At 40.6% G+C, this 15,226-nt stretch overlaps 1 protein-coding gene across 5 annotated transcripts in view; it reads left to right on the top strand.

Moving 5' to 3' along the window:
- Positions 1-15,226, top strand: part of scpep1 (serine carboxypeptidase 1) — a 53,938-nt gene that overhangs the window by 20,549 nt on the left and 18,163 nt on the right. For all 5 annotated transcript variants that reach the window (XM_033644988.2, XM_078161390.1, XM_078161389.1 and 2 more), the window contains exons 6-8: positions 2,057-2,117; positions 2,767-2,804; positions 2,890-3,018. In XM_033644988.2, coding sequence (XP_033500879.1) covers positions 2,057-2,117; positions 2,767-2,804; positions 2,890-3,018 — 228 coding nt within the window. The remainder of the gene's footprint in view (positions 1-2,056; positions 2,118-2,766; positions 2,805-2,889; positions 3,019-15,226) is intronic.

Below are 15,226 nucleotides of genomic sequence, written 5' to 3'. Positions count from 1 at the left end.
AGCTTTTTGTCACCGCCCCCTGCTGCGGCCGCCTGCTCTCGTCTACTTTTCAGGTGAGGCGCAGTTCATCTCGAATGAGCCTATAGGTATATATACGTAGATGCCGCATTCAATGGTGCTCCTCATTGGAGCGATATGTCAACGCGGCCGCCATCTTGCCCAGGTGGAGCCGCGCTGCCTAATGCATGTATGTCTATTGAGGCAGGAGATTATTTATGATTAAAATCATCATTACTCGCTGAATTCTCAACCGATTTTCATGCGGTTTGGTTTGTTAAAATTGTCAGACATGTAGTTATGATATAGGATACTTGGTTAAATAAAAAATGCATCTTTTCATACCAAAATATTTGATCTTATGTAGATAAAGTAACAGTAGCCTAATAGTTCTACAACACATTTAAACTAAACTTTACCCATGTAATAAATATTCTTTTTTCTTACTAGATGTACAATGCCCACCATGATGTCATTTAATTATTAATTTTGACTATAAATGTTTATTCACATTTCACACAATGTGCAAAAAATAGTGTATCAGCAGGGTTGTGCCGAGCTGCAGTGTAGATTCTGATTAACAAATGTTGGTTTTGTACAAGTGAAAATAAATGACTTAGAGCTGCATGTTTACACAAAATTTTGCTTTAATCTGATATGTATAACACCACAGTGCTCATGGGAGCCTGGACACAGAACTGTTTACATTATTAGGTCATATTTACAAAAAATACAGTGTACAGTAGCTAGTATTATTTTTAGGAGTCTGCCCAGTCCTGTCGAAGTCCTCAGGTCTGAAGTGACAGCTGCAGATGACTGAGGAGTCACTCGGGACAAAGTCCTTTCTCCTCATTGCTGCTACCCATGCCCGTCTTCTGTGTTTTTTGGGAAACGACACACAAAATAAGTGTGTCAGAAAAACGCAGTTCCACATAATTTGTAGTTACAATTCAGGCCACAAGTTAACTACTAACGTTATGCTGCGTTATGTCACGTTGGTGCCATGAAACAGATAGTTGACAATTTGGAATAACACATACACCCACATAGCTGTTTGACAAAGCATCATAATTTTATAAGTAATAACGTTATTATATAAAGGTTAACCTTTTTTCTTTAAGTTGTGTGACATAGCGTTAGCTTAATTTGGCATTAGGACCAGATCAGGACAGTTACTTTACTTGATTAGCTTAAAAGAAGGATCACTTTTTGAGATATATATCTCATTAAACATGTTCGTAACAGTAAAATATTGTAAAACAACTTCTTACCTGTGGAATGTTATTCCCTTCTGCTTGGTTTTAACACTTTTTTTGTTCGTACACCCAAATGCAGAGCAAAAATGTGGCATTTTTGCCGAGTCTGACATGGGTCTGAACCGGTCAGAGCACCTAGGCAAGATGGCGGGGGTATTGACACATCCCACAAGCCAGGGCGCGGCATCTATGTATATATATCTATGCTAGTGACAGGCGTCAGTCATTGATACCTTACACACACAGCACCCTCTGCTGACCAGGTGCTCCAACCATTTAAGACACAACCAGACCTGCTAGAAAATAATAGAAATCACATAGAGGACATCAAAACAGTAATTTTAACATATTCTAAAGTCCTTAACTGTTTATTATCAATTTTAATTTTAAATGGGGGGCAAGATATTTCAATCCTTTTTCATGTCTATGTCTCTGAAAATACTTTTAATGTCTCTGAACAACACTCAGTGCCACACAAGTACTCTGAAAGTGTTTGCGGTGGCACAGAGTCCAGACTTATACAGAGAGCGAAACAGAATGTTGAGCTTACATCATCAGGATGGTCTTACCAGGCTAACAGAAGCAAGCCATTTATTACTGAAGAAATGATCACAAAGTGTCATTACAAAGTCCTGAAATTGCCATCCAATCACTGTAACTGAATTAGAGGCTGTGACATTTCTGATATGTTATTTTGTGTGGATGTTCGTGGTTCCTATGGTTCCCTAAAAGATCTCTAAAGAAAGTGGAGAAAATACAAACCACCTATGTAGACATTTTCTCATTTTGTTTCTCATTTCTAGGGGACAGTGAAATGTAACTTTGCTGGTGTGGCACTTGGAGACTCTTGGATTTCCCCAGTGGGTCAGTATCAGTCAGTCTTGTACCACAACCTTTGTACCTGTTCAACAGAAACAACCACACTGGAATGCTCCGATTTTGGAAAAGAAAACATCCATTTACATCACACAATGGCAAAGCATTCATACTTAGATTTTTTAGCAATCAAGTATATCTACAGGGCATCTGCACAAGTTAAACTGTAGCTTTCCCATGTCTTTGGTTAAAATCCAGTTACTCTGATTTTTTTCAGTGGACTTGCCTATATAGAGAAATAACTGCTTGTTTTACCTGAGGAATGGGGAGGTGATCAAACCACAGATACCTGTATCACACTTTTCATTTAAAAACAAGCATAGCCTGTTGGTGACACATTGTGTTGTACTCAGGGCATCTTGGGGGCTGATCCACCATAATTGTATATGGAATAGAAGCTACAGACACTACTACTGGGGAGACTTGGCAAGAGAAAATTAAAACACCACTTTTTTGAAAGGAATTTTGGGGAATTCTTCAGGAGTATATTGTGGTTATTATACTTACAACAGCCAATCACAGATAAACAGAAAAAATGTTTAATGCATTGCATGGATTAGAGTCTTTATAAAGATACAGCAGAGATTATCGTTCAATGACCAGACTGCTCACAATAAGAATTGTGCTTTATCCACAGACTCTGTCATGACCTGGGGACCGTACCTCTACACTACTGTAGGCTAAGTAACAAACTATAGGAAAAAGTTTATATTAAAAATGTCTTGTCTGTTGAGTTTTTTGTGGCTCCTCTGTTGTGTAGTCGCTGCTGGATGATTACGGCCTGACAGATGTCAACAGTGCAGCGGAGGCGGTGAAGAAAGCTGTGGAGCAGCAGCAGTTTGAGAAAGCCACAGAGCTGTGGGCTGTGGCTGAGACGGTGGTGGAGCAGGTTGGTAAAACACAGGAGGATCAATAGCACTCTTTAATGCTTTTAGGGTTACTTTTTCATACTGTACTGTATAGTGAGCTACAGTGAGCTATTTATAGTGCATATCAGTACAAAAAGCTGTTCATGGTAGGATAACTTAATAAGCTAAAGCTACCTCACATTTAGTGTAAATTCTCAAAGTGGCTAGAGCATCGATTTATTTCCGTTCATTTAATATCTGTGACAAGCCTTTGTTTCTAATGTACATTATATTTTCAAAAGGACACCTCCCTGTTCATCAGCAGAAAGTGTTCAGTTTCACTGGCAGTTACATAACATCCCTTCATGTTAAAAGCATACTTTGGGAGATGTGTTACTTTCTTGCCAAAAGTTGGATGAAAAACTCAACACCACCCATATCTGTAGTGCAAATGTAAAGATGCAGTCAGGAGACAGTAAGTTTAACTTGGCACAAAGGCTGGAGGCAGGAGGAAACAGTTAGCCTGGCCCCACCATGTCCTTTTTATGCCTTTGTGTATGTAATAGCCATGGCTGGAGGCGTCATGGTTTCAGGTTGTCCATCCATACATACTTAGATCCATCCCATCCGCATAAAGGCGATATCTCCAGGAAATTTCTTATAATTTGGCACAAACGTCCACTTGGACTCAAGGAAGATTTTAGTTGTCAAAGGGCAAGGTCGTGACCTCATCTGTCTCATTCTTGTGAACACGATATCTCAAGAATGCCTTGAGGGATTTTTTTCAAATCAAGTACAAAGTTTCTTTCAGAATCAAGGATGAACTGATTAGATTTTGGTGGTCAAAAGTCAAGGTCACTGTGACCTTGCATCTATCTAATTCTTGTGAACATAATATCAAGAACACTTTAAGAGAATTTCTTTAAATTTGGCACAAACAACTTTATATTCATTGGATTAAAATGTGCTATATCGTCCTAAGGACAGAGGGGTGTCATATGCTGTAAAGCCCTGTGAGGCAAATTGTGATTTGTGATATTGGGCTATATAAATAAAATTGAAATTGAATTGAATTGCTCTGATATCGATGCCACACTCTCTCAGGTCTGATTCACAGAAGACCAGGTTGCCTTTCTGCAGCTGCTCAAAAGCCAGTTTTCCCAGAGACATGATTTTGCTGGTCTCTGTGTTCCAGAGTGGATCTGTTTCAGCTCCTTCATGATACTTGACGTTTCCTGCTTTGGAATGAACCATCAGAAAGTGGATGTACATTTCTGTCAGGGTCTTGGGTAACTCCCTTATCTCAATTACTCTCAACACATGATCTATGATTGAAGCACTGATCCAGCAGAAGACTGGGATGTGGCACATGATGTGGAGGCTTTGTGATGTCTTGATGAGGAGATGATTCTGCTGGCTTGCTCTTCATCTCTGAATCTCTTCCTGAAGTACTTCTCCTTCTGTGGGTCATTGAATTCTCTGATTTCCGTCACCATGTCAACACACTCAGGAGGGATCTGACTGGCTGCTGCAGGTCATTATCCAGAGGCGAGTGGACGGGAGCAGTTTCCCCAGTTTGTCAGCAGCACATCCACTGAGGTGGACTCTGAAACATCAGTCAGGCCCATTGAAGGGCCTACTGTGGGGGGGAGACGAGACAGGACCAGGCGCTCCAGAGTCTTCATGAGGTGCGATGTTAATGCCACCGGTCTGAAGCTGCTGAAATCCTTCAGGTACCACACAGGATGTCTCCCACAGCTGTGGTACTCTCCCCAGCCTCAGGCTCAGGTTGAAGATGGTTTCAACTATCCCGCACAGTTGGTCTGCGCAGGACTGCCTGGAGCTGATGCCGTCTGGACCCGCAGCCTTCCTCGTCTTTATCCTCCTCAGCTGATCTCTCACCTGACAGATCGTGAAGGACAAGCTGGAGCAGGGGGGCTGTGTGATGGGGGGTGGAGGTGATGTGGTGGGGGGAGGAGTGGGGGGTGGTGAGATGTCCGGGGGAGCGTGGGTGGGGGAGGTGTTGAAGCAGTGTGCCAGGAGTGTAGGTGGGGGGGGGGAGGTGAAGGTGAACGTGAGGATGAGTGGGGTTACAGCCGGGATGTCTGGGCCAGGGGAGGGGCAGACTGATCAAATCTATTTAAGAACAGATTCAGATCATTCACCCACTTCTGGTTGCCTCTGGCCTGGGAGTCTGGTTATTTGTGTCCTGAGATGGTTTTCAGACCTCTCCAGACTCTGCTAACGTCGCTCTGCTGCAGCTGTTCCTCCATCTTTTTATATTCTTCCTTTCCCCGCCTGATGTTTCTCCGTAGCTCCTTCTGCATGGCCTTCAGCTCCTCCTTGGTTCCAGATATAAAAGCTCTCCGCTTCTCCATCAGGAGAGCTTTTATATCCGAAGTAATCCAGGGTTTGGTGTTGGAGAGGCAGTGTACAGTCCTGGTGGGTACGGTGCTTTCCACACAGAAGTTTATGTGAAATTTGTGTATATCATATTTTCTTTACTTTCTTTTTTTAATGTCGCTGGTACGTAGTGCTCACTTACAGAAGCATATCCGCTGTGGTAGATGTGGGCTGCGACTTTAAGATCGCCAGTAATATGTTGTGTATGTTTGTGAATTTGTGACAAATCTGCTGACGGAGGCGAAGCACATCTGCGGCTGTTCGGTAAGGAAACCAGTTAAATTGGAAACCAGTAGGGACACAACACCGGGTCCCCGCACATGATCATGTCCGTGGGAAAATAGGAGAAAGACCGCTATAAAGAGAGCTGTCTTCGTTTCCATACCAAAGCAAGACATAATTTAAGTAACTGAAAAAAACTCCAAATAAGACAGTTAAATGATAAAGAAAAACCCAGCGGTGAGCAGGAGCTGCTGTACCAGGCGTCTGCACTGGGTCGCTTTAAATATCCAGTTGGACTTGTGGGATGGAATTATCTCCTTTCCTTTCGTAAAGGATGGTCAAGTGTACCCTATGCTAAAGGAGATTAGAAAGGAAGCATTGAAGCACCTTTCCTTAAAATTTGGAGAACTCGACCAGCTCTTATCATGGCTGTCACGTAGGCACTTCTGGGTCATTTCACTCAGTTAGGAACCTTCCTAAGCAGAAAAGACTATTCCGCCGCAGCCTTGAACTCATGGATGAACTGATTAGACTTTGGTGGTCAAAGGTCACTGTGAACTTGCATCAGTCTCAGTCTCATTTCGAGAAGGACTTGAGGGAATTTCGTAAAATTTGACAAAAACATCCATTTGGACTCACAGATGAACTGATTAGAATTTGGTGGTCAAAGGTCACTGTGACTTCACAAAACATGTTTTTGGCCATAACTCAGGAATTCATATGCCAATTATGACAAAACCTAACATACAAGTCTAATAGGATAAAATGATGAAATGATGTCCATCTTTGAAGGGCTGTGATGGAAAGCAAGATGGCGCCGGTGTGTGGCTGGCCGTCTGCTGCTCCCACTTTGGTTGGTGTTTTTGATGTTTCTAACACTTGGCACTATACAGATCTAGTCTCTGCTGGTGTATGATCGCCAATTCCTCATGGATCTTCGACATAATGTCAGAGATCTAGGGGCGTTTGATCATGATGGACAGAAAACTTTGCCCCCGCTCCTGGCGGGAATCCCGACTCACCTTTACCAGGCCTCGGTAAACGCAGCGGCTGGCAGGTGAAGCTGAAAGTCTGGTTGGCAAGTTCTCAGTCTATTTCCCGGTTGGGACATGAATTATACTGTCCCTTAGCTGTGCCCCGGCTCTTCCTGGATCCCATCGGCGCCTGCTTGGTACCTGTCACCAGCTCGGTTGAGGGACTCCAGCCCCGCCGCCCCTGCCTTCCTCGGCTCTCTCAGCGCGGGGAAGAATCACCAGCATCTGAGGATGCTGCTCCGGGCCCCCCGATCTCCCGAACCACAAGCCCCAGCTCCTGCCAGGATTGGCCTGGTGAACGCCAGATCTCTGGCGAACAAAACTTTTATCCTGAGGGATTTCTTCAGCTCTCGGAGCCTGGATTTCCTCTGTGTAACGGAGACTTGGATCGGTGCCGGTAAGTGCAGCGCTCTTGTCGAACTTTTACCGGCTGCCTGTTCTTACTTTAACTCCCCGTGGTCGTCAGGCCGTGGAGGAGGAACGGCGACTGTTTATAAAAATGGTTTTAAATGTAAGCAGCGCGCTGTATCATCTTGATTCTCCAGCTTTGAAGTGACTTTATTTGAGGTGGGTCGCTCTGACCCGGTGCTGTGCGCTGTCATCTACCGACATGGCATGGCAGCCAACGCTGACACCGCTGTGGCTTTACTGCGGTCAAGCCAGCTGTGGATCGCTTTTGCTTGGTCAAATCAGCCGCACGTTTTTTTCTAGTGCGCGAATCTACTAACATTTACGGTAATCGTAATGAAACAGCTCTGAAGAGCTGCTGGTAGTGACTGTGGGTCAGACTGCAGAGGACAAGTTCAAGGATGCAGTTGCAATCAAATTTATTCAACCCCCATTGCATATTAGGCCTATTGGCAAAATATACAATTTCTCAGCTGTTTGCAATAAACAAATTACCCAAGAACTGTTTAAGTAGTTCAGTGAAACTAATATTACAAGGGTTTTGATCCAAATTCAACACAAAATGCTACTTTTAATGACTACTGCAGTCTCAAAATTATTCAACCCCTTCATGACAAGCATCTTCAGTACTTAGTAGAGCACCCTTTTGCTGTTATGACCTGCTGCAAACGTGATGCATAGCCAGACACCAGCTTCAGACAGCGTTCCTGAGGAATCTTAGCCCATTCCTCATGGGCAATGGCCTCCAGTTCAGTAATATTCTTGGGTGTGCGTTTTTCAACCGCCTTCTTCAAATCCCACCAGAGATTTTCTATGGGGTTGAAGTCAGGCGACTGTGACGGCCACTCTAGAATGTTCCATTTCTTCTTCTGAAACCAAGCCTTGGTGGACTTTGAGGTATGCTTGGGATCATTATCCTGTTGGAAGGTCCAGTGACGCCCAAGCTTCAGCTTCCTCACAGACGGCACGACGTTTTTACCTAAGATTTCCTGATACTTGACTGAATCCATCGTGCCCTCCACGCGCTGCAGGTTTCCAGTGCCAGAGGCAGCAAAGCAGCCCCAGAGCATCACTGAGCCACTGCCATGCTTCACTGTAGGCAGGGTGTTCTTTTCAGCATATGCTTCATTCTTCTTCCTCCAGACATACCGCTGTGCCATAGGCCCGAAAAGTTCCAGTTTTGTTTCATCACTCCACAGAACAGAATTCCAAAACTTCTGTGGCTTATTTATATGGTTTTGAGCATATTGGAGCCGACTTTTCTTGTGCTTTTGGGTCAGTAGTGGTGTACGTCTTGGAGTCCGGGCATGGAGCCCTTCGGTGTTTAGTATGTGCCTTATTGTACAAACTGAAACCTCAGTGCCTGCTGCCACCAAGTCTTGCTGCAGGTGTTTTGCAGTCACTCGAGGGTTTTTGACCACTTGCCTCCTCAGGAATCTGGTGGCAGCCGCTGATAGTTTCCTCTTTCTGCCACGTCCAGGTAGTGTAGCCACTGTTCCTTTAACTTTGAACTTGCAAACTATGCTTCCAGCTGTATCTCTAGGAACATTCAGAGCTTTTTCTATCTTTTTGTATCCTTTTCCTTGTTTGTGCAAGGCAATGATTTCTTCTCTGAACTTTTTGGACAATTCTTTTGACTTAGCCATATTTCTAACATGCAATCAAACGTCACTCTCAACAAAACCCTAGCCAGTCCAGGTATTTATGTGTTCTGTCTCAAGCACACCTGAACTAATGAAGCCCTTGATTAGTTGCATCAGGTGTGCTTGAGACAGGGAGTTGAATAATTTTGAGACTGCAGTAGTGATTAAAAGTAGCATTTTGTGTTGAATTTGGATAAAAACCATGGTAATATTAGTTTTACTAAACTATTTCAACTGTTCTTGTCTACTTTGTTTATTGCAAACAGCTGAAAAATTTTACATTTTGCTAATAAGCCTAATATGCAATGGGGGTTGAATAATTTTGATTGCAACTGTATTTCGCCAAAATTTGATGTGGAATAAAAAATGTATTTTCCATAAGCAGTCCAAGATTCATATACCGCTGAACTAAGTACTTCCTAGACTACGTGCATGCATAATATGAAGTATTTTTACTGTGTAGTTTTCGAGTAATCCTGTGTCAAAATCCTTAACAGAGGACAAGATCAAGGATATTTTGCCGAACTTTGACGTAGAATAAAAAACATATTTTCCATAAGTAGTCCAAGATTCATATACCGCTTAACTAAGTACTTCCTAGACTACTTGCATGCATAATATGAAGTACTTGTACTGTGTACTTTTTGAGTAATCCTGTGTCAGAATCCTTAACAGAGGACAAGATCAAGGATATTTTGCCGAACTTTGACGTAGAATAAAAAACTTATTTTCCATAAGTAGTCCAAGATTCATATACCGCTGAAGTTAGTACTTCCTAGACTATGTGTATGAATAATATGAAGTACTTTTACTGTGTACTTTTTCAGTAATCCTGTGTCAAAATCCTTAACAGAGGACAAGATTAAGGATATTTTGCCGAACTTTGATGTAGAATACAACACTTATTTTCCATAAGTAGTCCAAGATTCATATACCGCTGAACTTAGTACTTCCTAGACTACGTGCATGCATAATATGAAGTATTTTTACTGTGTACTTTTTGAGTAATCCTGTCAGAATCCTTAACAGAGGACAAGATCAAGGATATTATACCGGAATTTGACGTAGAATAAAACACTTATTTTCCATAAGTAGTCCAAGATTCATATACTGCTGAACTAAGTACTTCCTAGACTACGTGCATGCATAATATGAAGTATTTTTACTGTGTACTTTTCGAGTAATCCTGTGTCAAAATCCTTAACAGAGGATAAGATCAAGGATATTTCACCCAACTTTGATGTGGAATAAAAAACTTATTTTCCATAAGTAGTCCAAGATTCATATACCGCTGAACTTAGTACTTCCTACTTCCAAAGGGGCTTAAATAAAGGCTGGGGAGCCAAGGCAAACACACAAATCAATCAGGCATAGGATTCGATCTGGAGACCAGGGGAACTCTGAATTGAGCACAGGAGAAGTGGGTGTGGGAAGCAGGAGGAGAGACTGAGGCCATCTAGAATACAACAGAATAGAAAAGATGTTTATTGTCATTGTTTCAAAAACAACGAAACATAGATAGCAGCTCTTATTTTGACAAATAAATATCAAATATAAACAAATATCAAATATATTGCAGAGATAACACTCCGCAACAGTTAGCATATGCTATGCTCTGCTGTACTATACATGAGCAGCCGCAAATGTACGAGCAAAAGTACACAAGAAGAACACAGTACAAATCACAAATAATTCATGCCGATTCAGTGTAATTGTCATAGTAATAACCACCAAATCACACACGGTTGTTTGAATTCTTTGGTACTCCACAGGCACCAGCTTCCTCTCAACTAGTCTTGCTTGCGACACTGTCTTTCCCTCATCCTGCTTGCCAGCTACACCAGCTTATCGCTTTCTTGCCACAAATCCAGCCCAATATGAAGGTGATAAACTACTACTTCAGCAGTATATGAATCATGGACTACGTATGGAAAACAAGTTTTTTATTCCACATCAAAGTTGGGTGAAATATCCTTGATCTTGTCCTCTGTTAAGGATTTTGACACAGGATTACTCGAAAAGTACACAGTAAAAGTACTTGATATTATTCATGCACGTAGTCTAGGAAGTACTAAGTTCAGCGGTATATGAATCTTGGGCTACTTATGGAAAATAAGTGTTTTATTCCACATCAAAGTTGGGTGAAATATCCTTGATCTTATCCTCTGTTAAGGATTTTGACAAAGGATTACTCAAAAAGTACACAGTAAAAGTACTTCATATTATGCATGCAAGTAGTCTAAGAAGTGCTAAATTCAGCAGTATATGAATGATAGATTACGTATGGAAAATAAGTTTTTTATTCCACATCAAAGTTGGTTGAAATATCCTTAATCTTGTGATCTGTTAAGGATTTTGACAAAGGATTATTCGAAAAGTACACAGTAAAAATACGTGCACGTAGTCTAGGAAGTACTAAGTTCAGCAGTATATGAATCTTGGGTAACACTTCACAATAAGGTACACAAAATTAGAGTAGTTACTGAGGAACGAATGAGGAACTAATGATGAACTAACTATTAGTTAATGGTCAGTTCATCATTAACTCATGATCAAATTTCATGGAGGGGTTAATCATGACTTAATAATTAGTGAACTAGTTATTTCATCACTGCAGAATCATTACTCAATAACCCGTCCATTAGTTAACCTTTTTATGTCCTAAAGAAAAGTGATACATAATGAGTAGTCTTTCATTACTTCATCATCATCTTTACAATTAGTTCCTTAACAAAAATAATCAGACAGCAGGATTCTTGAGAAGAGTTTTATTCATTATTTTCAGACCACATACACATTAATATGACCATCCATGTTATTCTGTACGATGATGCCTTAGAAATAAATATGATAGTGTGTCACATTTTAGGTAGGCTAAGCTTAAAGAATTTATCATGGGGGCTGTATGTAAGGTACTGTATACTAATCACACCGTTGTTCACAGTACAGTTGTTTGAGGTGCACAAAATTTAAAGTAGTTACTATGAAACAAATTTGGAATGAATGTGGAACTAACTATTAGTTAATGGTCAGTTCTTCAGTAATTCCTGATCAAATTTCAGTAGTTACTGAGGAACTAATGAGGAACTAACTATTACTTAATCATTACCTACCCTTTTTGTGTACCCTAAAGTAAAGTGAGACATCAAAATGAGTAGGTAATGATTCAGTAATCATTACCTTCTCATTAGTTACTCTTTTTGTGTACCCTAAAATAAAGTGAGACATCAAAATGAGTAGGTAATGAGTACTGAATCATTACCTACTCATTAGTTACTCTTTTTGTGTACACTAAAGTAAAGTGAGACATCAAAATGAGTAGATGATGATTCAGTAATCATTACCTACTCATTAGTTACTCTTTTTGTGTACCCTAAAGTAAAGTGAGACATCAAAATGAGTAGGTAATGAGTACTGAATCATTACCTACTCATTTTGATGTCTCACTTTACTTTAGGGTACACAAAAAAGTTAGGTAATGATTAAGTAATAGTTAGTTCCTCATTAGTTCCTCAGTAACTACTCCTCTGAAATTTGATCAGGACTTACTGAAGAACTGACCATTAACTTATAGTTAGTTCCTCATTAGTTCCTCATTAGTCCCTCAGTAACTACTCTAATTTTATGTACCTTAGTTCCTCAGTAACTACTCATTAGTTCATCATTCATTCCTCATTTGTTCCTCAGTAACTACTCTTATTTTGTGTAGCTTAGTTCCTCAGTAACTACTCGTTCGTTCCTCATTAGTTCCTCATTTGTTCCTCATTAGTTCCCCAGTAACTACTCTAATTTTGTGTAGCTTAGTTCCTCAGTAACTACTCACTTGTTCCTCATTAGTTCCTCATTCGTTCCTCATTAGTTCCTCATTAGTTCTTCAGTAACTACTCTAATTTTGTGTACCTTATTGTAAAGTGTTACTGAATCTTGGACTACTTATGGAAAATACGTTTTTTTATTCCACATCAAAGTTGGGCGAAATATTCTTGATCTTGTGATCTGTTAAGGATTCTGACACAGGATTACTCGAAAAGTACACAGTAAAAGTACTTCATATTATGCATGCACGTAGCCTAGGAAGTACTTAGTTCAGCGGTATATGAATCTTGGACTACTTATGGAAAATAAGTGTTTTATTCCACATCAAATTTTGGCGAAATACAGTTGCAATCAAAATTATTCAACCCCCACTGCATATTAGGCTTATTAGCAAAATGTAAAATTTTTCAGCTGTTTGCAATAAACAAAGTAGACAAGAACAGTTGAAATAGTTTAGTAAAACTAATATTACCATGGTTTTTATCCAAATTCAACACAAAATGCTACTTTTAATCACTACTGCAGTCTCAAAATTATTCAACTCCCTGTCTCAAGCACACCTGATGCAACTAATCAAGGGCTTCATTAGTTCAGGTGTGCTTGAGACAGAACACATAAATACCTGGACTGGCTAGGGTTTTGTTGAGAGTGACGTTTGATTGCATGTTAGAAATATGGCTAAGTCAAAAGAATTGTCCAAAAAGTTCAGAGGAGAAATCATTGCCTTGCACAAACAAGGAAAAGGATACAAAAAGATAGAAAAAGCTCTGAATGTTCCTAGAGATACAAGTTTTTTATTCCACATCAAAGTTGGGTGAAATATCCTTGATCTTATCCTCTGTTAAGGATTTTGACACAGGATTACTCGAAAACTACACAGTAAAAATACTTCATATTATGCATGCACGTAGTCTAGGAAGTACTAAGTTCAGTGGTATATGAATCTTGGACTACTTATGGAAAGTAAGTGTTTTATTCTACGTCAAAGTTCGGTAAAATATCCTTGATCTTGCCCTTTGTTAAGGATTCTGACACAGGATTACTCAAAAAGTACACAGTAAAAATACTTCATATTATGCATGCACGTAGTCTAGGAAGTACTTAGTTCAGCGGTATATGAATCTTGGACTACTTATGGAAAGTAAGTGTTTTTTTCTACGTCAAAGTTCGGCAAAATATCCTTGATCTTGTCCTCTAAGGACTTTGACACAGGATTACTCGAAAACAACACAGTAAAAATACTTCATATTATGCATGCACGTAGTCTAGGAAGTACTAAGTTCAGCGGTATATGGATCTTGGACTACTTATGGAAAATAAGTTTTTTATTCCACATCAAATTTTGGCGAAATATCCTTAATCTTGTGATCTGGTCAGGATTTTGACAAAGGATTACTGGAAAAGTACACAGTAAAAGTACTTCATATTATGCAAGCAAGTAGTCTAAGAAGTGCTAAGTTCAGCAGTATATGAATCTTGGACTACTTATGGAAAATAGGTTTTTTATTCTACGTCAAAATTCGGCAAAATATCCTTGAACTTGTCCTCTGCAGTCTGACCCACAGTCACTACCAGCAGCTCTTCAGAGCCGTTTCATTACGATTACCGTAAATGTTCGTAGATTCGCGCACTAGAAAAAAACGTGCGGCTGATTTGACCAAGCAAAAGCGAACCACGGCAGGCTTGACCACAGTGTGGCACTGGTGGCAAAGAAAAACGCCACATCTCCAATTTGGGAGTTTTTTGGGTTTATCCCAGATGCCGACACCACTGCACTGACAAGCCGGAGACGTGTTGCTCCTCCTCACTTCAAGTCGCTGTCATTAACTTTTAACCTGCAAAGGCGGCAGTGCCGCAACATTGTAGGAATTTATGAAAGCCCTTGTGAACATTTCAATAGTTACACATTAAAACAATATTTAATTGCAGTTACTCTATTGAATGACCCAGAAGTATGAGCAAACGAGCTGTGTCTTCGGATCAAAGAGATGTGCCCTGTCACTGTCAGCGCAGGGCTGACAGGGCACCCGCCGCTGAGAAGAGAGAGAGGAGAGGAGATGAGATGGATTGTAGGTCTGTTTGTAAACGGGGCTTCTCTGACAGTCATGTATTTCCCCAAAAAACAGCTCTTAATGCACGGTAGTGCCATTTTTTTTTTTTAAAAATTCAAAATCGCCTTGATATCCAGCAAATCGCCTGGCAACCCTCCAATCGCCAATATACGATTTGATCACTGATCATCCCAGGCCTACTGCCTTCGACAAGCTCTGTGTCCCCTCTGACTCAACATCTGTTAACACGGAGGAGCTCAGTTCCTGGTTTCACTCCTCCTGCCGAAAAAATACTGGACTCTGTGGCTCCATTGAAAACTGTGCAGCCTAAAGCTAAACCTCAGCCCTGGTTCAATGACAGAACCCGTGCAGCCAGACAGGAGTGCCACAAAGCTGAATGCAGGTGGAAGAAGAACAAACTGCAGGTTTCTTTCTAAATCCTAAAGGACTGTTGGCACCGTTACCAAAATACTGTTAAAGAGGCCAAAAGAGAACACAAACATTATTAAAAGTGACGGTGTTTGGTCTCAATGGCTCTTGTGGAACCATTATTCCTTGGCTTTCAACTCAGCATGAGACTCTGCTCTGGTTTTAGTGTTTTTATTGTTTTGCTTTATTTTATTTTATTATTTTTGTGTTTTTATTGTTTTTAATTTTTTATGTATAAGTTTT

The sequence above is a fragment of the Epinephelus lanceolatus genome, chromosome 18 (assembly GCF_041903045.1).
Source record: "Epinephelus lanceolatus isolate andai-2023 chromosome 18, ASM4190304v1, whole genome shotgun sequence".
NCBI lineage: Eukaryota > Metazoa > Chordata > Actinopteri > Perciformes > Serranidae > Epinephelus > Epinephelus lanceolatus.
This window is presented reverse-complemented; position numbering and strand designations above follow the sequence as displayed.